Source organism: Mustela putorius, unplaced genomic scaffold (assembly GCF_011764305.1).
Source record: "Mustela putorius furo isolate JIRA1106 unplaced genomic scaffold, ASM1176430v1.1 tig00000997_pilon_pilon_pilon, whole genome shotgun sequence".
In the NCBI taxonomy this organism is placed as follows: domain Eukaryota; kingdom Metazoa; phylum Chordata; class Mammalia; order Carnivora; family Mustelidae; genus Mustela; species Mustela putorius.
Genome location: NW_025421527.1, coordinates 4,385,235 through 4,406,955, shown reverse-complemented (window position 1 = coordinate 4,406,955; position 21,721 = coordinate 4,385,235). Strand labels below are relative to the sequence as shown.

The 21,721-nt window shown below is 60.9% G+C and overlaps 3 protein-coding genes across 8 annotated transcripts; 2 read left to right on the top strand and 1 right to left on the bottom strand.

Annotated features, from left to right (window-relative positions):
• The first annotated feature begins 5 nt into the window (after positions 1–5).
• Positions 6–8,028, top strand: TTC24 (tetratricopeptide repeat domain 24). Of its 2 annotated transcripts, XM_013048943.2 has the most exons (10): positions 6–84; positions 1,270–1,976; positions 2,176–2,379; positions 2,823–2,951; positions 3,076–3,188; positions 3,534–3,632; positions 4,552–4,640; positions 4,797–4,906; positions 5,506–5,602; positions 6,020–8,028. In XM_013048943.2, the coding sequence occupies exons 2-10, from the start codon at positions 1,274–1,276 to the stop codon at positions 6,099–6,101; spliced, it is 1,626 nt and encodes a 541-aa protein (XP_012904397.1). In that variant the 5' UTR covers positions 6–84; positions 1,270–1,273; the 3' UTR covers positions 6,102–8,028. The 2 variants fall into 2 exon arrangements, with proteins under 2 accessions (XP_012904397.1, XP_044942664.1); XM_045086729.1 differs by lacking the exon at positions 2,823–2,951.
• Positions 8,029–10,310: 2,282 nt separating this feature from the next.
• Positions 10,311–12,704, top strand: NAXE (NAD(P)HX epimerase). The gene is made up of 6 exons (XM_045086728.1): positions 10,311–10,525; positions 10,615–10,723; positions 10,821–10,931; positions 11,008–11,121; positions 11,963–12,110; positions 12,450–12,704. The coding sequence occupies exons 1-6, from the start codon at positions 10,326–10,328 to the stop codon at positions 12,650–12,652; spliced, it is 885 nt and encodes a 294-aa protein (XP_044942663.1). The 5' UTR covers positions 10,311–10,325; the 3' UTR covers positions 12,653–12,704.
• Positions 12,705–13,031: 327 nt separating this feature from the next.
• GPATCH4 (G-patch domain containing 4) lies at positions 13,032–19,448 on the bottom strand. 5 transcript variants are annotated; one of them, XM_004778492.3, is made up of 9 exons: positions 18,831–19,448; positions 18,117–18,298; positions 16,796–16,931; positions 16,283–16,356; positions 16,088–16,180; positions 15,903–15,989; positions 14,566–14,657; positions 14,286–14,336; positions 13,032–14,095 (listed from the first exon to the last, which is right to left on the bottom strand). In XM_004778492.3, the coding sequence occupies exons 3-9, from the start codon at positions 16,872–16,874 to the stop codon at positions 13,312–13,314; spliced, it is 1,260 nt and encodes a 419-aa protein (XP_004778549.1). In that variant the 5' UTR covers positions 16,875–16,931; positions 18,117–18,298; positions 18,831–19,448; the 3' UTR covers positions 13,032–13,311. The 5 variants fall into 5 exon arrangements, with proteins under 5 accessions (XP_004778549.1, XP_004778550.1, XP_004778547.1 ...); XM_004778493.3 differs by having other exon boundaries at positions 18,117–18,263; XM_004778490.3 differs by lacking the exon at positions 18,117–18,298 and having other exon boundaries at positions 18,831–19,447.
• Positions 19,449–21,721: the final 2,273 nt, after the last annotated feature.

Sequence of the window (21,721 nt, the reverse complement as noted above, 5' to 3'; positions counted from 1 at the left end):
CAGGGCTCTGAGCTCAGAGCTTGGCCAGGTAACCCAAGCCAGAGGGACCATTCCAGAAGGCCAGCCGCAGAGAAATCGAGGGAGGTAAGGCATCCCGTGGCTGGGGCCCCAAGGCCTGGTGGGGGGTAGCTAGGCACGCCCCACGGATGAGGCCCTTGAAGGCAAGATTCCCAGGTGTTCTTGGTCACGGGGAATTTCCTTAAAAGGAGGATCACCTTTGCCTGCCTCTCTCAGAAAAGAGGGGGAGTGACAAAGGAGAGGAGAGGGGCTGAGAGCCCAGGCGGAGCCTCTGCCACGCCTTTCTCCGGCCCCTGGAAGGAGAGCTCAGGAAAAGGCTTCCTTCGCCTTTCCAGGGGAGAGGTGAGATCCTGGTGGGGAAAAGCATATTTGACGCCACCGCAGGGTGCTGGGGGACCAGGACTAGCCGGCCATGGGGAAAGAGGTCCCCTGAGAGGGTGTGGGCAGTGAAGGGAGAGACAGCGTTCTGCCAGCCAAGCTGCCTCCTTGCCAACTCACTAGCCCGTTCAGCTCCGTGCCCCTGGCGCCCGGCGGCTGCTTGTATGCCGCAGGCGCTCCCCGAGTATGCAGCAGGCGCTCCCCGACGGCTGGCTTGATCTACACCTTGGGATCAGGCAGCAGGAGCACCTGTCCTTGTGAGTGGCTGGGTGTCCGGGGAGGAGCAGCATGGAAGCGGCGATGGGCAGAGGCCCCGCATGTTCTTCGGTCTGCTCCTTCGCTCCCTCAGTGAGGATCGTGTGGGCGTGGGAACATGTAGGCAACACGTTTGTTACATGGCTTTCCCCTCGTTAAGCCGGTTCCCAGCGCACAGCTCAGGGGTGTAAGGTGCGCTCACATCGTTGTGTCCATCTCGGTCCGTGAACATTTATGGAGAACGTGGTCTGTGCCGGCCCCTTCAGATCTCCCCTGATCTAGCAGGAGAGACAGACAAGAAAGTCAGCAACTTTAACCCAGACGCCGTGAAGGACACAGGCCTAGGTGCTCTGGGAGTCCAGAAGGACCCAGACGGTCGAGGGGGGAGGCTTTCTGGAGGGCACTGTTACTTAGTTCCGAAGAACTAAGAATGAGTTGGGACATGAGAGGAAGGCTTGATGGGGCCCCGGGACGGTCGCTGAGGCAAAGTACGACGACAGAAGGCCTTGACACCCCGAGGTGATAGTAGGGCAGGAGTAGGGCCGAATCACCCTGGAGGGATCCTGCTTTGGAGGAAGGCAAGGGTGACATACTGACCCTTCTGCTCCCCACTGTCAGCACCATGTCTTTCTCCAACCCTGAGGCTGCGCCCCGAGGGCCTGAGCCTGAACCCTCGAGCTCCAAGAAGAAGAAGAGGAGAAAGCGGCCCCAGCAGGAGGCCAACATCCAAGCCCTCACCAGGGCTGGCCATGGAGCCCTACAGGCTGGCCGGAACCATGAAGCCTTGACCTGCTTCCAGAGGGCCTTCGTCCTGGCCTCTGAGCCCCCACAAACTCAGGACACCCCTGTTTTCCGGGCCTGTGCCTTCAACCTGGGGGCCGCCTATGTGGAGACTGGGGACCCAGCTAGGGGCCTGGAGCTGCTGCTGAGAGCCCAGCCTGCAGAGAAGGCACAGGGCAGAGGTCATGGAGACCAGTGTTTCAACGTGGCTTTGGCCTACGAGGCCCTGGGCAAGCTGCCTCAAGCTTTGGCCTGGTACCGCAGGGCCCTGGGCCACTACCGGCCACTCGGCGACCAGGGACAAGCCCAGGCAAAAATGGGAGCCTGCTACCGGGCCCTGGGACAGCCTGAGCTCGCGGCCCAGTGTCTGCAGGAGGCGAGCCAGGCCTATGCCCAAGCTGGGCAGCCCCAGGCCGCAGCCCTGGCCGCGGGGGCCGCGGCGGCGTGTATGCTGGAGAGCGGCCAGCACGGGGTGGCCGAAGTGGTGCAGGTGCTGGAGGAGAGCCGGAGGTTTGCAGAGAGGAGCCCTGAGAGCAGCCTGCTGGGTGAGGCCTTCGGGCAGAGGAGGTGTGGGTCTGGGGACATTCAGACCGAGTGATGCTCTGAGAGGTGGGGTGCTGGCAGAGGCTTCTCTGTGGGCCGGGGAAAGGGCGAAGGACCCCGGGAGAGGGGCACAGGGGCCGTACCGAGGCAGCATCAGCAGCAACTGGCCCCGCTACCCGTGACCCCGGCCACGCCCTCCAGGGCCGCTCTTCGTTGACCTCGGCCTGAGCTACTCCCAGCTCCAACTGTTCCCGCTAGCAGCAGAGGCCTTCCTGCGGGCCCTGCCCCTGTGCCAGGGGCCAGGAGAGGAGGCCACAGTGCTGAGAAACCTCGGGGCGGCCCAAAGTGCCCTCGGCAACCATCAGGAAGCTCGGGACTTTCACCAGAAGGCCGCTGACCTGCATGGTGGGTACCCAGGCCTGGGGAAGGGGATGGGGACTCAGCGGGGCTCCAGCTGGGGCTCAAGGTGGACAGACCTTTAGGGCGGGGTATGGGGCCGGAATGTCCAGAACCAGGGGAGGGCTGGTGGTGCAGGAGATGGGGCAGGCGGACAGGATGGGGGATGAGGGCTCCGAGGCCGAGGCCTGGGGTTGGGAAGGCAGCAGTGGGCAGAGGGCATAGCCCCGGCTGGGAGAGGAGGTCTCCCGGGGCAGCGGGCAGGTGGAGATGCCTTCTGGCCAAAACTCAGGCCTGAGGAGAGGCTGGCTGTGGGGAGCTGCCATCCCTGTGGTGCCTTGGGGAGGGGTGCTGGGGCTGAGCGCCTCGACTCCTGGGTGCCTGCCGGGGCTGCTGGCCGACGTCTCAGCAGTCAAGGTCCCCTCTTGGAATGGGACTGGCTCTGTCGTCAGGCTCGGTGGGGCAACGGCGGGAGCAGGGACGAAGCTTCGGCGGCCTGGCGTTCGCCCTGAGCCAGCTGGGGGACCACGGAGCCGCCCGAGACAGCTACCTGCATGCCCTCCAGGCCGCCCGGGACACCGGTGAGGGCTTAGCAGGTGGCTTGCCAAGGGGGCCAGGCCAGGGGTCCCGGGGGCTGGTGGCTTCTGGAAGGGAGGGTCGGTGCTGTGGGGACCCAAGAGAGGACCTCCGGGTTGTCTTCCCCAGGGGACACGAAGGGGCAGTGGCAGGCCTGCGAGGGACTGGGGGCCGCGGCAGCCAGACTGGGGCAGCACGACCAGGCCTTGCGCTACTATAAGGAAGCGCTGGCCCGGAGTCAGGTGAGACCACCCCTCCCAGAACCCGGCTCTCCCTCTAGGCCTCCCGCAAGCCTCGTCTGCGGACTGTCCCGCATTCGGTCCTCTCCTTGCCAACTCCATCCACTCACCAAACGCACATCGGGCACGCTGTGTGCTAGGTCCCGGGACTCTGCTGTGAGGAAGAACCTGTCCCTTCACAGTTCCAGGCGGGCGGTAGCAAGATCCAGGCGAGGGCGTGGGGATGGGGTAGAAGAGAAAGGAAGACAGAGCCCCCCTCCCTCCGCCCTGTCCGGTTTCCTGCCTCCCCAGTCTGCAGACGCATAGCCCAGACGCTCCCCATTCCCCCATTATCCACCCTCTCTCCAGAAGGAGCCAGACTCTGTGCGGGACCGGCTGGTGGCCAAGCTGGCCGATGTCATGAGGACGCACCTGGCGCAGGCTGGGCTTGTCCCAACGTCCACGCTGGTGAGGTGACCCTGGACAGGGTCCTGGGGGTGGGGAGAGGCCACCCTGAGAAGGAGGGGGTGCCAGGCAGAGCTGATCCCGTCAGGGATGCTGCCTGGGCCCTGGGGGTTCATCCGCCCCAGGGTAGGAGAGGGGAGCCTGGCGAGGGGACACGGGTCACTTTTCCGTGGACACCCAGGGTGGGGAGGTGGGCGGAGGATTCTGGCATATCTCCCAGCGCTGGGCTGTGCCAGGTGTCTGGCTGAGTGGTAACTGACCCAGCAGCTGAGCGTCAGGTGCCATCAAGGATGCCAGGCCCGACCCCGAGGGGGTGGAAAGCAAGGCCCTGGCTGCAGTTCTCCACGAGGCCACAGGGTGGGGCAGTGCTCCGGGTGGGGGCCTGTCCCCGGAGGCGGAGCTGCGCGCGCGTCCGCGCAGGTCTCACCGCCCCCTCCCGCTCCGGCTCCCCCCAACCCTGTCTCTGCTGAGATGCTCTCAGGCAACCAACTCCCCTCCAGGAATTAAAATTGTACTTCGGTATTTATTCTATATATTTAATGGAGTTTTATGTCTTCTCTTAAAGACCAGGACACTGTATTTATAATTTTCGAGCAAAATGAAATTAGTCTGGTCGGGGTAGAGGACTGGCGGCCACCAGCCTTCTGGGACTTTGCCCCCCCCCCCCCCCCCCCCCCCGCCCCCAGGCTCCAGGCAGGGTGGAGGTGGAGGCCAGGCTCTGGCCAGGCCTGATAATGGGGAGCCTGATTCTACCTTGAGAGTCACTAGCCGAGACCCCACCACGGATTTCCACTCTCCCATGGGTGGCACGACCCAGGCTGTCTGTAGCGCGTCTGTGTGTCTGGGGGGCCATGGCGTGTGCAGAGAACACACACTCGCAGATACACCCCTAGCCAGTTCCCTTTGCTCCCACCATTCCCAGACTTCGGCGCCAGGGAGGACCCAGGCTCCAGGGGTGGCAGCAGGGCCCCCAGCCGGGGCGGGAAGGGGTGGGGCAGAAGTGCCACACAGGTGAGTGGGGCAAGGCTGGGGCTCCAGGGTTGGTGGGGGAGAGGGGTGGTGCGCTGGAGGCAGGCGGCCGCTGGCTGGGGGGTTGGGGTCTGCAGGCACCCCAGGGAGGAGGGGCTGGCCTGGTGCCTCTCTCCCTGCTGCTCCCCACCCCTCCAGGTCTTCGAGATGGTGGGAAGAAGAAGAGTGCATGGAGAGCCAGGAGGAGACAGAGGACCAGCCGCTTCCCGATGATGTCCCTGTGGTGTCTCGGGCGCAGAGACTGGAGTGTGAGTGGGAGCAGGCCCGCCCGGCTGTGTGCCTCCTCCCCGGAAATGGGAGCGCTGTCCCAACCCCTCCGGCTCCCCGAGGGGCCCCTGGCCCTGATCTGCCATTGAGGCCGTCCAGCCCTCCCCGTCCCGCTCCTGTCCCGTTCATGTCTCAGGACCCTGTCCAGCTTCCCCTTCCGCAGTCATCTCTCCCCCTGGCCTCCGCGGCTTTCCTAGCCTCTAGAACTGTGGACCTTAGAGCACCTGGTTTTACTGAAGGCCTGCGACGTGCCAGGTACCAGGTGCTGATCTTGTCCTAGCTCCCTGTTTGCTTCTGCTGGTAAAAGAGGCTCCGACCTCTGCGGGCAGCGTCCCTGGCTACACGCTATTCCGAGTGGAATGTCCTGTTTTGTTTGTAGCGTGTCCTCCAGAAGGCGGCGAGTTGTCGCCGGACACCTGTCCTGTACAGAGCGCAGGCTCTGCTGCACCCTCCTTGTCAGTGACCAGGGCGCGCATCCCGCCCCCACCGCCCTGCTCTTCTCCCAAAGCTTTCTCTTCCCACCATGTGATTCTTGGTCCAGAGAGGCAACAGATGAATGTGGCTGTCCCTCTCCATCCAGGTCCAAGAACCGGGGCCCAACTCCTGCTTGGAGGCCAAGGCCCCCTCCAAAAGGAGCACCCTGGCATTCTGGTACCCAGTGGCCCCCAAGCCAATAGGTAGGTCCCTGTGGGGGAGGGAAGGAGGCCTGAAGATTGGATAAAAGGAGTAGGAACGGATGTGACTTTGGATGGTTTTAACAGAACATGATCGCTGGTCAAACTGGGGGAAGATGTGGTCCAGTGATTGGGGAAGCCTCTTTGTCTTTGGCCTTGAACCGTGGGAACAACAGTCACCCAGCTCTAGAGCCTGGGGTGTAACCTGTCTCCTGCACAGCCGGACTGGAGCCCCCCCAGAAAGGGACAATCCTGCTGAGCTAAACAGGGTCAGGGGTGGGGGCGTGCGCTCAAACCTACCCCTCCTGCCCCGGAGCCTAGCAGCGGAGGGAGGCGAGGGCCAGGAGCTGCCACCAGGGCGGGCGGCCCTGTGCCCTCTCTCCAGCACCCCACCAGCAAGCCCTGCCCTGCCTCCCGCAGGTGGTCGGGCTGGCCCAGGGAAGCCCCCAGAAGAAGCCGTCAGAGGAGACCCACGGAGTCTGGCTTCTGTGTGATCATGTGACCCCACTCTGCCGGCCCTGAGTGTGGCCTCTGTGGTCTCTGGGACCAAGGCTCTTCCCCGGTGTCCGGTGCCCTATGGACGCCCAAGGGAACACCACTGGCAAGAGGGCACCTCTGGGGGCACCTGGGTGGCTCAGTGGGTTAAAGCCTCTGCCTTCAGCTCAGGTCATGATCCCGGGGTCCTGGGATCGAGCCCTGCATTGGGCTCTCTGCTTGGCGGGGAGCCTGCTTCCTCCTCTCTCTCTCTCTGCCTGCTTGTGATCTCTGTCTGTAAATCTTTAAAAAAAAAAAAAAAAAAAGAGGGCAACTCTGTCAGCTGAACAGGGCCTTTGCAGTCTGGGCACTGAGGTGTTCCGTTTGTTCTTTGTTGAGAGTTTGGGACTCAACGGGCAAAAGAAGGAGGGAAAATGGTCCGTGAATTTCCCCTTTTTCCTTCTGGATCCAGACCTCATGACTGCCGAGGCCTCGCTGCTCTAAAAGCTGTGACATCTTGGTCAGCAGGCTTTGCAGTCATGGACTCGCTCCAGACCTCCACCTTCTCGAAGTGGAAATGGGGCTGAAATGCTACAGGGACACTTCTCAGCCCACAGATGGACTGCACCGCCCCCACGAGAGTCACGGGCTGGGGACACAGCCCCTCAGGTGTGCCGGACGCTGCCGCCAGCGGCCACCACATTTTGGAAAGTGTGTGGTTCAGTCAGCGCCCACCACACGCGGCTCTGAGCGTTTCCCAAGGGTTTTCTCCTGCAGTTCTCACGGCAGACGACCCCCTTTCACAGACGAGGAGAACATGCGTGTCCTCCCGGACACAAAACTGAGAAGCGGGGAAGCCAGGATTCAAACCCGGCCGGGGAGCACCTCGGCGAGTGCCGTGCGGCTTGCCACCCCGTTTGTTGGTACCCAATGTGCTCACACCGACTGCCTGTGTTCTTGGAACTCATGATTCAATTAAATATTACACAAACTGATGAACAAAGTGTGAAAACAAGCCCTGTTTGTATGAAAACGAAGCTGAATCCTTGGAAGTCTTGATTAAGGTGAGTCAATTCAAAAACTACTGTGAATGAGATGTGAGCAAGACGATGATCACATTTTGGGGCAAAATAGTAAAAAACTAGATGAATTTTGCACTCAGATTGCTTCAAACACGCCATTAACTGTTCCACCTCCAGGAAGCAGCCTGGAAAGTGCAGGTGACCCGTAATGAGGTTCGGGTCACAGAGCTCCGGTCCTGGGCTCCAGAAGACGCCGGCCGCACTCTGACAGATGGCAAACGGATGCATTTTTAAATGGAAATGAAATAACCCATTCTCGCTCGTGTCAGGGAAGAGGGCTTCTATACACTGTGAAGTATTTCACCCTGAGAGTTTGAGGAGCCGTTAAAATGCCTGCCGGGGACCTAGCCTGTGCCGCACATGGAACAGGCGGCTGGGGACACGGCGGCTCACCTTCCTTGGCACCTCGTCAGGCATTCACGATGTCTTGTGTGGGACGCAGGTCCACCTCCTGTTAACAAAGCCCGACATACCCTGCCTTTAAACAGGGACAGAGACAAATTTGATCCTCTCCCTTGAAAGCATCCCCGGTTCGCGGAGCTCGGGGAGTCCACAGGACGCCCCATGGCCCCCACACAGGTTTCCCCTGCCCTGGTCTAAAATGGCTGCTCGGCGGCAGCAGAGCCCTTCTTCCCAGCCGGCAGGAGGGAAAGAGGAAGTGTGGGGAAAATAAGCTCCCCCCCCCCCACCGCAAGGGAGGACCTGGCCAACACGCGTCCCCTCTGCTCAGACCTCATTGGTCAGCATGTAGTCACATGTACATGCCTCACGGCTGCAAGGGACAGTGGGAAATGTAGTGTTCAGCTGGGCAGCCCTGCGGCCAGATGCAACTCAGGGGTTCTGCTGCCAAAGGAAGAGAAGAGAATGGATTTTGGGGGACAGGTAGCAGCACCTGCCACACGGGAATATTGACACTGAGTCAGGCCAGTGCTGTATCAACCGTCATTAGCTCTACCATTTAATAGCTGTATGTTCTTTTTTTTTTTTTTTAAAAGATTTTATTTATTTATTTGACAGAAAGAGAGAGGGACAGCGAAAGAGGTAACACAAGCAGGGGAAGAGGGAGAAGAAGAAGCAGGCTTCCAGCCGGAGCCCGATGCGGGGCTCGATCCCAGGACCCTGAGACCATGACCTGAGCAGAAGGCAGACGCCCAACAACTGAGGCACCCAGAAACCCGTAGCTGTGTGGTCTTTTTTTTTTTTTTTCAAAGATTTTATTTATTTATTTGACAGACAGAGATCACAAGTAGGCAGAGAGAGAGGAAGGGAAGCAGGCTCCCTGCTGAGCAGAGAGCCCGATGCGGGGCTCGATCTCAGGACCCTGAGATCATGACCTGAGCTGAAGGCAGAGGCCTTAACCCTCTGAGCCACCCAGGCGCCCCAGCTGTGTGGTCTTTGGAAAATTACTTGACTTCTCTGTGCTATAATGTGAGGATAAAGCCAGGTCATAGGACTGACAGGGTGAAATAGGTAAGCACCTGGAACTCAGCAGGGCTGCGATCACTGTGTCCTTCCTAAACTGGTTTTAAAGGCATTTCCCAAAGCAAACTCTGGAAGTCGGAAAGGCAGCGGTAAGATGAAGTCGGTCTTCTGCTCCTCCTTCCTCAGGACACCCCCCAGTGGCTGTCTTATAAATTCTGGGCATGTGGTGGGGTATGTGCGTGTCCCTGTTTTATTCCTACATCGCGACGGAATGAAGTCAGCCGCGACAGCGCTCTACCTACTTCCCCGCGGGTGGAAGGCCGCACCCTACAAGATAATACTTCAGAGTACAGACCAGCTCAAGCTGCTTGGACCCTAGCTGCGTGGACCGTTGTCACGGTGTCGCTGGGCGTGTCAGTCAACACCTTGGAGCTTAGTTTTCTCAGTCTGGAACATGGGGCTAGTGACAGAGGTGCCACAAGGATAAAATGAGCTGATTCGTGTTAGCGCGGGGCACATGCTCAAAAAACACGCTTCGCACTGTGTTAGAGAAGAATCTTGAGGAGGTCCCTGGATGGCTCAGTCAGGAGACCCTATGACTCTTGATCTCAGGGTCATGAGTTCAAGCCCCATGTTGGGTGTAGAGTTTACTTAAAAGTAAAATCTTTAACAAAAATAAATAAAGGGGCGCCTGGGTGGGATAAGCCTCTGCCTTCGGCTCAGGTCATGATCCCGGGGTCCTGGAATTGAGCCCAGCATTGGGCTCTCTGCTCAGCAGGGAGCCTGCTTCCTCCTCCCTCTCTGCCTACTTGTGATCTCTTTCTGTCAAATAATAAATAAATAAATAAATAAATAAATAAATAAATAAATAAATAAAAAGTGATCTTTACACCCTCATGACCTGGAGATCACCGGCCGCACGTTCCTCCCACGGAGCCGGCCAGGTGCCCCACCATAGGTATTATCTACCTTGATAAAGCGGGTAAACGCTGAGTATCAGGGAAGCGGGCCGCGCTGTGCTGGCAAGCAGAGGTGGGCAGGGGCAGCTAATGTGGTTGGGTCAGGGGTCCCAAACCTCACCACCAACAGCAGTCCACACGGCCTTGGGGTTAACTTTCAAGCCTCTGTGCTCCTTGCTTGCCGACCTAAGTCCCTTGGTCTGCAGCAGGACACCCCCTTTCCGAAAGGGCGCGAAGGGACTCCGGGGAACACTAGGCCTGGGGGGGGTTTGTGTTTACGAGCGGTTCACCGCCCGGGCACCGGCTTCTCCCGCACCGAGCCCCCACTTCTGGCGCCCCCCCCTTCAGACGCTCCAGGCTCGCTCGGACTGAAGGCTGGCCCTGGGGTACCGGTCCTCCCTGCTCCCAGGTCGCCGCTTCCTGAACGAAGCCCGGCTCCCTTCCCACCCGCGCCTGTGCCTCTAGCAGGGACCGTGCAGCGCGCGCGGCCAGCGGAGCGGGGAACCGCCGGCCGCGCCGGCGAGGAGCCGAGCTCCGGGCCGGCCTAGCGAGTGCCCGCACCGTCGCAGTGGGAGCTCACGGGATGCGGACACCGGCGGGCCCCGTCCACTCAGCCGGGCAGTGCTAGGGCAGGACCCCGGGCTGCCCGCCCCGCCACCGACGACCCAACACTACACACTGCGCGCAGCGCGGACCCGCCCCCCGGCCTGCGCGGCACCGCGTCTGCGGGCATGGGGGGCGGGGCGATCCCCGCGGCCCCGCTTCCGGGGGGCGGAGCCGGCGCCGCACATGCGCCGGGCGAGCTCCATGTCCGCGCTGCGGGCGCTGCTGGGGCTCGGGCTGCTGGCCGCCGGCTCCCATCTGCGGCGCGTCCCGGGCCAGGCCGGCGCCTGCCGTGCGGGGCCCGCGTGGTGGGGGACGCGGCGGCCGCGCTCGGGCGGCCCCGGGGAGTCGGCGGGCATGGCGAGCCCGGCGGTGAAGTACCTGAGGTAGGCGAGGCCGGGGCGGGCTCGCGGGGGGCGGGAGCGGGGACGGGCCGCGCGCGGGGCGCCGGGACTGAGGCTGGGGGTGTCCGCAGCCAGGAGGAGGCCCAGGCGGTGGACGAGGAGCTGTTCAACGAGTACCAGTTCAGCGTGGACCAACTAATGGAGCTGGCCGGGCTGAGCTGCGCCACGGCCATCGCCAAGGTCAGCGGCCTGGGCACCGCCGAGTGGCGGGGGACAGCGGGCCGGGCTGGCGCGAGGCGGCCCAGCGCCCCTGACTGCCCTCTGACCCCGCCTCCAGGCCTATCCCCCCAAGTCCATGTCCCGGAGCCCCCCCGCCGTCCTGGTCATCTGCGGGCCCGGGAATAACGGAGGAGACGGTCTGGTCTGCGCGCGGCACCTCAAGCTCTTCGTGAGTGTGTGGGCGAGGACCCGGGCGGCGGGGCTTCCGGGACCCGGGCTCGGACGATGCTTGTCCTTTCCTCCAGGGCTACCAGCCAACCGTTTACTACCCCAAAAGGCCGAACAAGCCGCTCTTCACAGCGCTGGTGACCCAGTGTCAGAAAATGGAAATCCCTTTCCTTGGTGAAATGCCCTCGGAGGTAGGTGGCTCCAGTGGGGTCCTCCCCTTCCCGAGACACCGCCGGTTCCTGCGCCTCCTGTTCCCGGGCCGAGCTCGCTCGCTGATCTCTCTGGAGGGTGGACTCCGTGCAGGCGGGGGCGGGGGTGCCGATCTGGGCTGTTTGAGTAGGGGGAGCCCCTGCCAGTGGACATGCTCCATCAGTGCCCTCCTGCCCCTTCCCCGAAGCCCCTCTCCCTTCACTTCCCCGGTCAGTGCTCTCCCGCTAAACTCAGGACCTGTAAGCAGTAAACTGCCTCATCCTAAACCCCCTCCTTAGTCTACAGACTAGGGGTGTGAAGTGAGAACTTTGCTTTTAACACAACAGCGGAAGAGACTGGGATGGGGCAGAGAAGGCTTGTCCTGGGACCCCTGGGTGGTTCAGTTGGTTAAGCAGCTGCCTCAGGCTCAGGTCATGATCCCAGAGTCCTGGGATCGAGTCCCGCATCGGGCTCCTTGCTCGGTGGGGAGCCTGCTTCTCCCTCTGCCTCTGCCTGCCATTCTGTCTGCCTGTGCTCGCTCGCTCTCTCTCTGATAAATAAAATCTTAAAAAAAATAAAAAGGCTTGTCCTGACTCCTGGCCTCTGGCCGTCCCCCCTGTACCTCCCCAGGGTCCGGCAGGCCCTCAGAACTGACCTGTCTGGGCAAGCTCAGCTTGACCTAATCAGTGACCAGCTTGCACTAAAGTCTAGGCCCGAGATGCCTCCTAAATCAGTGACATTAGTTGTGCCTCTGTGAGTGGTGCATGCAAGGCACAGCCGTCTCCCACCAAGGGCCCCCTGTGGCTGCGGGCTGTGACCTGCTCCCCTTCCTGCCCCCCACAGCCCATGCTGATCGACGAACTGTACGAGCTGGTCGTGGACGCCATCTTTGGCTTCAGCTTCAAAGGCGATGTCCGGGAGCCGTTCCGCAGCATCCTGAGTGTCCTGCATGGGCTCACGGTGCCCATCGCGAGCATCGACATCCCCTCAGGTGCTGGGTCCAAGGAGGCTGGGGGGCGGGGGCGGGGCCGCCCGGAGGCCCCTCGGCCTCCTCCTCCTTGACCCAAGGCTCAGACCAAGCTTAAAGCTGGTCTGAAGGGGCAGAACACAGCTTTGTGGGCCCACAAAAGGGCCCGGGAACAGAGCTGAGGACTACTGCCCGTATGTGTTGGATCCAAGCGACCAAAGCCCAGGAGGCCATGGAGCTTCAAGGACGTGACGCAGGTTCCTCAAGCAGGGACACAGGCCTCCCACTCCAGGCCGGGGGTAGAGCAGGGCACGAAGAGGGACAGATCTCGTCCGCTTTCCCTGAATACCGTCCTCTCCTCAGGGTGGGACGTGGAGAAGGGGAACTCCGGAGGGATCCAGCCAGACTTGCTCATCTCCCTGACAGCGCCCAAAAAGTCGGCCACCCAGTTCACTGGGCGCTACCACTACCTGGGGGGTCGCTTTGTGCCACCTGCTCTGGAAAAGAAGTACCAGCTGAATCTGCCGCCCTACCCCGACACCGAGTGTGTCTACCGTCTGCAGTGAGGGGGGCCGGGCGGCTGTTCCTCCCAATAAAGACTTTGTGGCCCCCTCCCGACCCGCGGAATCTGGGGAGCTTTCCTGGCAGTAATGGGTGACGGGCGGCGGGAGCCAGAGTGCGACCTGGCAGACACGGGGCCACCTCTCCTTGGGGTCAGAACCGGCCAGGGAGGCAGCTGGGGCGTTTGGGTGCAACAAACAGGGACTTCCAGAGGCTGAGCAAGCTCCCAAGGGAGGTTCTCTGAGCTTTTCCCTCCCACTCAGCAGGGTGGCGAGACTATGGGAGGTGAACACAAGGAATTTCTTTGGAGGCGTCCAAGGAACCCCTGAGCTGTATTCAGAGGTTCCCCGGCTGGGAGTGGAGAAGCAGGAAGCTCACACAGGCTGGCGCGGAGTGGTTTACTCTAGTCTGGGGGGCCGGCGGCCTGCGGCCTGTGTCTGCAGCGGCCCTGTCTGCCCGCAGCCCGAGCTCTCCCTCTCTGGGTTAGAAGCTTCAGGGGATGCTGCCCACACCCGGCTCTGAGCAGCTGGAGTTCACTGGTCCGCCTCCTCCTCCGGAGGGCACAGGAGACCCGGTCAACTCCGGTCCGAGTCCGCAGCTCCTCAGAAGGGGGTTCGTGGAGCCCCACATGGGCCTGCCCTTCACAGTCTGTTCTGCTTCTGTCTCACTCTCCGTCATCGCCGACTGCAGCAGCTCGTCCCCGCGGCCTCCGCTCGCCACGGCTGCCTGGGCCGGTGCGAGCCCCGCTCCCGGCCTCCCGAGCCCCGCCGCCCTCCTCATGCCCTTCATCCCTTACATCCTCCTCCTCCTCCTGGGGCCGTGGTCTTCTCTTCTTGCTTTTCCTGCTCTTCCCCTCCCCGTGCGCTCTGCTTGCTGCTTCCCAGGCCCCACCGTCCACAGCAGCCCCCTGCACTGCGTCCTCTGCGTGCACATCCCCCTCCTCCGGCCGCCGCCGTCTCTTGTGTCTGCGCCGCAGCTTGGCACATGTGCCGCTCTCTGCCTGCTCTGTCCCAGCGCTGGCTTCAGCCTCCTGACCTCCGGCCCCTCCATCTGGGACCCCCGGCTCCTCTGCACCGTGCTGCCTCCTCTTTCTCTTCCTGTGGCGCTCATCAGCTCGTTCCCTGCTCTCCTGCTCTCCGGGTCCACTCGCCCGTGCGGCCCCCCTGTCCGCATCCCCCACCGCTTCTGGCTTCTGTCTGGTCTTCTTCCTGCTTCTCCCGTCAGCCTGGCTTGCGTCTCCCCCACACTCTTCTTCTGCTCTCCTGGCTGTTGCTATGGCATCTCTCTCTTTCTGCTTCTTTTTCTTCTTCTTTTTTTGGGGGGGCTTGCTCTCAGACTGTAGGTGAGGCGTCCCAGGGTCCTGGCCTTTGAGACGAGCCAGGAACGCCTGCTCCTGGGCCTCCAACCGGGCAAGCTTAGCCTTCATGGTGATCCCGAGACGAGCGGCCCTGAAACAGACAGGGCCCGGCTCAAAGCGAGGTACGGGGTGAACAGGCCTGGTCCTTGCGGGTGCAGGCAGCACTGGTGGAGGGAGGCGGGGGACCCCTCCCTGGGGTGAGAAGCGTACAGAAGAGGCCACCCCCCAGGGCTTGCGATGGGAAGGAAAGAAGGGACCCCAAGGAGCTGACCGCCACTTACTTGTGTGCCGTGCGCCCTTCGCAGGCCTGCAGCAGCATCTCATCGGTCAGACTGTTGGGGGGAGATGAGGAATCACAAACAGCTCGTGCAAAGGCCTGACCTCTCCTGCCCTCCGAAACCTCCCTTCAACACGGAGTCCCTGTTCAGGACCTGGCACTTTCTAGGTGCAGGGGAAGCAAAGATTAGTGTGACATAGTTCCACCCGAAGAAGCCCAGTCAGGCCTGAGACTTGGCCCTTTCTGTCCTCCCACACGCCCCCAGCACTAAAATGAGGTCTCACATCTTCGGAGGCTTGGGTCCCTGGTTGTCGTCATCACTGTGACTCTCCAAGTCCTTGTCTGGCTTCTCCCCACTTGACGTCAGTGTGGCCGTCTAGAAGGAGCGATCATGGGGGTGGACAAAGCCCCCTCAACACCACTGCCAACCCCTCTTCCCTCCCGGAAGCCCCCCCACCCAGAACAGGCAGCCACAGGTGCCGATCTGCCAGGCCCCAACATAGCTCCCTGGAGACCCACGGAGGGGGGGGGGGGCACAGCGTACCTCCACCCTAGCAGGAGGTGGGCTGCCAGGGCAGGGGTGGTGGCGGTGGAGCCCACTGGTGGGCTCTGGGCACCCACTCGTGGGTGGACACTGGGTCCTGGTGTCCCCTGATGTCATCCCATGGTGCTGCTCGCCACCTCCCCACGCCTGCCCGCAGTGCTTGTAACTAAGACTGAGAACCTACTCTGGGCCAACGGGCTGGGACAGGAGCTGAACAGGCACGAGACCAGTTGGCCCAGAAGAGCCGATGCGGGGGGTGGAGGACAGAACACAAGTGCTGCCTGTGCTGGAGGAGGGATACTGCTCCGACTTCAGGGTTTGGGGACATTTCGGGAACTCCGTGCGCTCTCGACGACCACCGCAAGTGGGCAGGTGAAGGGGGAAAGGCAGCAGGGCGCGCTAACGGCCGCGAGTGGGACCAGCACATGCAGAAACCTGCAGGTGGAAGGCGGCACCTTCAAAACAATCCGATCCTGTCCCAAGGGCAGAGGCCCGAGAACGGTGAGAGCAGGACAAGACCGCAGGGCCCCGGGGAGCCAGACAACATCGGGACGGTCATCCTCGGTCAGGGACGAGCCAGAGCCCCAGTGCAAGGCGTTACGAGAGCGCTCTGACCGCTGTGGCAGTGAACTGACTGGGCTGGGCAGTGAGACCGGGTGGGGTCTGGGTAGGAGGCTGTGCCGGCAATCGGCAGGAGAGGAAGGCCTCGGGGATGGGGAGAAACGGGAAGGCTTGCTGCAGAACACGGAGAGCCCTAGCATGCACCAGGTGGCTGTGGACCGGGAGTGGGAGTGGGATGGGGTCAGATAACCTGTCGGGTCTCCTCTGGCTTCTAAGTCCTCTGCACTGGACCTCCCCTCCTGCCCTGCTCTGGCGGCTGCCCGTGCCCCACCACCCAGGCCCCATCCCCAGGCCCATGGGATCTGAAAGTCTAATTCTGGTCGCGGGTCTGCTATCTAAGCAAGTGACGTCTGACAATGTTAGGATAGTTCCAGAAGAGCGAAGGAGGCATGTGAAGCAACGGTTCAGGCCGAGGGGACCAGGGAAGGAAAAAGGATGGACCCGAGCCCCTCGCACCTTCACAAACTTCTGATACAGCATGTTGGGCTTGGGACGACTACAACGGGTGGTCTCCTTAGAGAGATGCCTTAGCCGTACTCCATCCTGTGGGGAGGTACCAGTGAGTGGGGGACGTGGTGTGCCCCGCACCCCACACGTCCCAGACCTCCACGTCCACTCGCCCATCGATCAGCTCCCCGTACCTGCCCGGTTTCCACAACCAGGCCGGCTGCAGTCCTGTTGAACAGCTCATTCCACCAGTGGTCTGTGAACTCCTTGGCAGGGTCATGTCCCACCTGCCAGAGGGAGAAGTATGAACTCCGAGGACCGGTCCCTGCTCTGTCCCTGGGGTCCCCTTCTCCAGCCACACAGACCTCCCTCAGCCTGCCCAGTCTTACCCCATGAGTGTCCTGCTTCAGTGTCACCTTGAGGGCCTGGGTGATGCCATTCTCCTTCCGGCCCAGGCCTTTGCCTGCGGGACAGTGAGTGACCCGGTTTATTGTGCCGCCTGCCCCAAGCCCTCACAGCACGAACACATGCCACTCCTTGTCACAACGCACACGGAGCACTGGGGACACCCTCCAGTCCCCCTCCTGCCGGCGCCTCTCCATGCAGTGTCCCTGCCTTTGTCTGCGCCCGAGCCGTCTCTCCCTCGTGATTGTTTCAGGACAGAGGCCGCGACCCTTATTCCCCCCCAGTCCTCCCAAACACTTCTTTCTCACGACCCGCGGTCACATTTCTTCCACTCACCCCTTTTCTGGAAAAGTCAGAAATTTTCTTCTGCAATTTCCCTTTAAACTGGCTTTCCCCCTCCAGCTGAACGGACTACTTATGGATGGCCCAGGAGGAAGCTGCTCCCCTGGGCTCGAGCAGGGAGCAGGGGGGACGTGGAGGGGCCCCCCAGGGCTGACCTTGCGTCCATCCATGCTTCAGCAGCTGTTTCTCAGCAAACTTCATCCCATGACTCTTGACCTCTGGGGTGATGCTCATGGTGAGACAAGAGTCCCGATTCTCAGTCCCTCACAGGAGAAGACGCTGTCATCACCCCTTCAAGAGAAAAGGAGAAAGCGCCCAAATCATCCATCAGCTCCAGCCTGACTGCTCTCCTAAAAATTCTTTTCTGAACTTGGGGCAGAGACAGAGGAAGAAGGCCTGGTCTTTGCTGGGGGGGGGGGGGGCCTCCTGTCTGACCCCAGAGAGACCATCAGCATGTCCACAAGTCAAGCAGGATTGGTGTAACTAGTAACACCTAAGTTTACAGACTGCTCATCACGTGATTACTTCATTTAATTCTCCCAGCTCAGGAGGCGTTCTGGAACGTTCCATCCGGGAAAATAGCATTCCTCCTTTACAAAGAGAAAGTGTGACTTGCTCTGGGTCACACAGCTAGGATGTGTAGCAACTGAGCCAGACGGCCCGCCCTTGGAGTCCCGCTCTTTCCCGCCACGTGGTGACAGCCCCTGCAACTCACTGCCACACAAAACCAAAGCAATAAGGGATCTTTAGCCTGAGTCGTGAGAATACTGAAGGGAGCCGTATCTCACAACCACGCTCCAGCACTCACGATACTCTCAAGTGTGGGGGCTCCGCGACTCTTCCTCGCTGCCCGTCTTCAATCTTGCTGCAACACCCTTTTTAAAACTGTCTAGCTTAGGAAGGGTACCCTTGAGGCCCCTGGGTGGATCAGTGGGTTAAGCTTCTGCCTTCGGCTCGGGTCGTGATCTCGGGGTCCTGGGATCCAGCCCCGCATCGGGCTCTCTGCTCAGCAGGGAGCCTGCTTCCCTCTCTCTCTCTGCCTGCCTCTCTGCCTACTTGTGGTCTCTCAAATAAATAAATAAAATCTAAAAAAAAAAAAAGACGAAGGGTGCCCTTACCGAGCATTTCATACATAACAGGTTGATTCCATGTATTGTTGTTGTGTCTTATTTAATGCTGATCGTCCTGTGGGTGGCTAACATCTTTAATTTACAAAGAAAACAAAGCCCGGGTCACAGAGCTAGGGAAGAGAGGGGAGCTGGAAAACAAGCCCAGGCTGCCTACGCGCCTCCACCGTGGCCTCTTCCTACCACGCCACAGTTACCAGCAGCATTTCTTTATCGTGGCACAGGTGCTCCTCCGTTTGGAACCAGATAATGGCATTATCCGGCTTAGACACTAAATCTGCCTCTGAAATGGTCAGACTGGCTTATCACACAAGACACACAAAACTTGGGGCCACCGCTGCTGACTCACTGAAAGTTAACTTGTATAAAGATGATTTATGATAAGGCGCCTTCCTGGCTCAGTCCGTTAAGCGTCTGCCCTCGGCGCAGGTCAGGATACCGGCTCCGGGACTGAAGAGCGGCAAATTCAGGATGACTTCCATTTCTGTTCACGGGTCTACGGTGAGGGGCGATGACCCAAAAACCCGATTCCTTGAGAGTCCCGACAGAAAAGCGTTTACTCCTTGCCCAAACCCAACAGCCGACAGTAGAGGATCCAGGATCCCAGGACTGGTGTGAATGACCCCTCGGCCTCGCGGAGCCGCGCGCGCTCCCTGGCCTACGGCTGACCGCCCGGTCACCGGAATCCGCACGCCCTGAATCGGCGCCGGCCGTCGTTCTCTGACCCCGCGCGCTCAAGGCCGGCGAGAACGCCTCAGCCGGTGCGACCCGGGGGCGTGCCCGACCGGCCGCGGACACTGCGGACGGAAGCTACGAGGCCCCAGGCCGCAGGGTCGCGAAGGCTGCGAGCGCGCGTCGGGAGCCACCTGCTCTCGGGTCAACCCGAGTTTTCTCACGTTAAAGCGGCCGGGGTCACTCTTCAGACCGCGGCTCCACAGGCCCCCCTCCCCGGTCTCTCGTCTCTCCTGCTGCAACTCCACCCGGTGCGGCTACTGTCCTGACTCCGCCTTCACTCCCGAGCCCGGCCTCCGACCGCCACCGTCCGGAGGCGGTCGCCGCTTACCGTCAGCGCCGGGGCCCTCCGCGCGAACACGTGCGTCCTCCGGGCTGCGCGCCGCCATCTTCCCGGAAGCTGCAGGCCGGCCTCTCTAGGCCGCCCGTACCATAGAGACGCCCGCCCGCACCATAGAGGCGCCGCCGCCCGCGAGGCCGGCTGCGGGGCGTTTCTCTGGCCTGCCCGGTTGCCGCGGAAACGGGCCTGCGCGCGTCCTCTCGGGGGTTCGGCGTGTTCCGCTTCCGGCCAACCTGCAGCCCGGGGGCGGCCGAGGGGCTCGTCCCCGCGGGACGCGACAACAGCTTTGGCAGCGACGCCGCGCCAGTCCCGCGCCCAGAGACGGGGAAGGAAGCGCGGGGCGCGCACGGGCGGCCTGAGCGGGGCGCCCCTCGGGGGCGGCTTGCGGGGGCGAGTGCTCAGCCTCCGGGGCAGTCGTCCGGGGTGTCCGTAGGCTCACCAGGCCCTTGCGGGCACCTGCCGGGTCGGAACCGTTGATGCGAAGCTGCGGGAGAGACGCGGGCCCGGAGCGGGGCGGGGGGCGCGGAGCTAGAGGCGGACCCGATCGCGCGCGGGGCTGGCGGCCCCTCGGAGCAGCCGTCGCCGGGGCGGAGAGCTCGGCCGGAGCAGCTGCACGGGCGCCGTCCGCACGAACTGCCGGGGCTCCGCAGCCGCCCGCCGCTGACCCCCGCTCCGGGTCGCGGTGTTCACGGTGACAGGCGCCCTCCTCCGCCAGGAACCGCGGAGAAAACCAGCATCTCCCGGCAGAGCTTTGTCACGTGGCTCCGTTTATCGCAGTTCATCAAATTTTCCCCGTAAACAACTTTACTTTTATTAGTTGATGCATTGGCGGGGAGGGGCAGAGGGAGAGAGAACCCCAAGCAGGCTCCACGCCCAGCACCTGCAGCCTGCGGCTCCCTCTCAGGGCCCTGAGATCGTGGCCTGAGCCCAGATGGAGAGTCTGAGGCTTAACCAACTGAGCCGCCGGGCGCCCAGCCCTGCTTGGTGTAAGAATGCTCCCTGGGGACACAGGGACGTTAAACCGTGGTGGGTCTTGCTTAGTGAAATTCCTAATTCCACGGCATCAGGGATGCGGGATGCTTGGAAGGGACTCAGAGGCGGCTGGAGTTGGGGAAGGTCCTGTGAAGGGGAGGCGCGTCTGAGTCCTTTCCCCTTTCCACCACTGGTGTGAGACCTTGAACTAGTCACGTAAAAGCACCCTTTCCCTGGTCTGTAAAATTAGAAGACCGGACTAGTTCAATCATTTTTACAAACTCGGCCTGTGGTATTGGGGGCTGCTGAGGGAGCTCCACAACCCGGCTTCAGTTTGCACCACGTCTCCCTCCATCTCTCTGTCCCCTCCACCCAGCCAATGTCCTGTATCCTACTGTGGTCATGGCAGAGGTTTGAAAGTGCCGGAATGAGGCAATCTCAAGGCTCACAGTTTGTGTGTGGCCCCCTTTGCAGGCCACGCCCCAAACCTCGTGGCCGCGGTTGTCTGACTCAGGGTTCCTAGTCTGGCCTAGGGAGGTGAGCAACTCCTTCTGCCTGACTCACTCGTTCCAGAATTATTAAGCATCTTCTGTAGACCGAGGGCTGGTCGAATAAGGGTGTCCAGCCCTTGTCCTGCTGGGCCTCACTGCCTTGCCGGGATATAGTGTCGCGGTCGGCGCGACACCACGACCAGGGTCGAGAGGGTAAGAGGATGGTGACACGAAGACGAGGCGTAAGGAGATGGGGACAGGAGGGACACAGTGGATGATGTCCAAGCAGTGCCAACTTTATTACGAAGTGTGCACGATTATATAGAAAGCAGAAACACTTAGGGGAGACTAACCGCCCGCCACATACCAAAAGGAGTTTCTCCAGGCTCCTGTTTACCAGTTCCCTTCCGTTAAACACACAGACATTCTGCCGCCAGCGTGTTGCTTACTTACAGATAAGTTCCCTATTTCCCAAGCTTCCCTTGATGAAGGGACTGAAGAAGGGCGCCAGGTGCATTTTACGGCCTATGCAAGAACAGCAAGCTCCAGGCGTGGGTCTAGGACTTAGCCTGCATTGTCCCGTTCCTGATAAACCCCAATGCGTAGTCACCTAGGCGATCATGAGACTCCTGGCACAGACCTACTCAGCGCTACTCCACCTTTCCATTGCTGAGGTTGCTTAACCCCTTAATGTCAGGGAGGCACAAGTCAGGGCCTGGTTTGGCTCATATCTCAAGCTTCTGTGTGGCTTCCCACAATATAGCAAGTTACAATATAGCAAGTGACTTTATGTCACTTAGAGCTCTGGCCAGGTAGGGACACAGTCCTGGGGCCTCAGTGCAGGGCCCCGGGGAGGAGCTTTCTGAAGGAGCCTCCCTTGAGGGTGCAGGCCGGGCCCTAGGATTCCAAGAGAAATAGGCCTCAAGGAGTCGCAAGTTGCATGGTCTCAGGCCTCCTCACAGGTGGGAATAAAGGCCAGAAAAGGCACACGACTGTCGCGACTATGTACGTGGTCTGATATGCAGATAACACACGACTGTCGCAACTATGTACGTGGTCTGATATGCAGATAACACACGACTGTCGCGACTATGTATGTGGTCTGATATGCAGATAACACGATGCTAGAAATACTTACTGCAGCTACTCTTTTAAAAATGGAAAAATTGTTAAGAACCTAAGTATCCCACAAGAGAAGAATGGCTAAATAAATCAGTGTAACCATACAGTGGACTAATATTTAGCCATTAAAAAAAGGATGTCGAAGAAGGACTTTTGATAACTCGGGGGAAATATCTGTGATATAAATAAAGGGAAAAAAGCAGATACACAATGGTACCGGTATGGTGAGGGCTCATCCCTGTTAAAAATCCATACATAGGAGCGCCTGGGTGGCTCAGTGGGTTAAAGCTTCTGCCT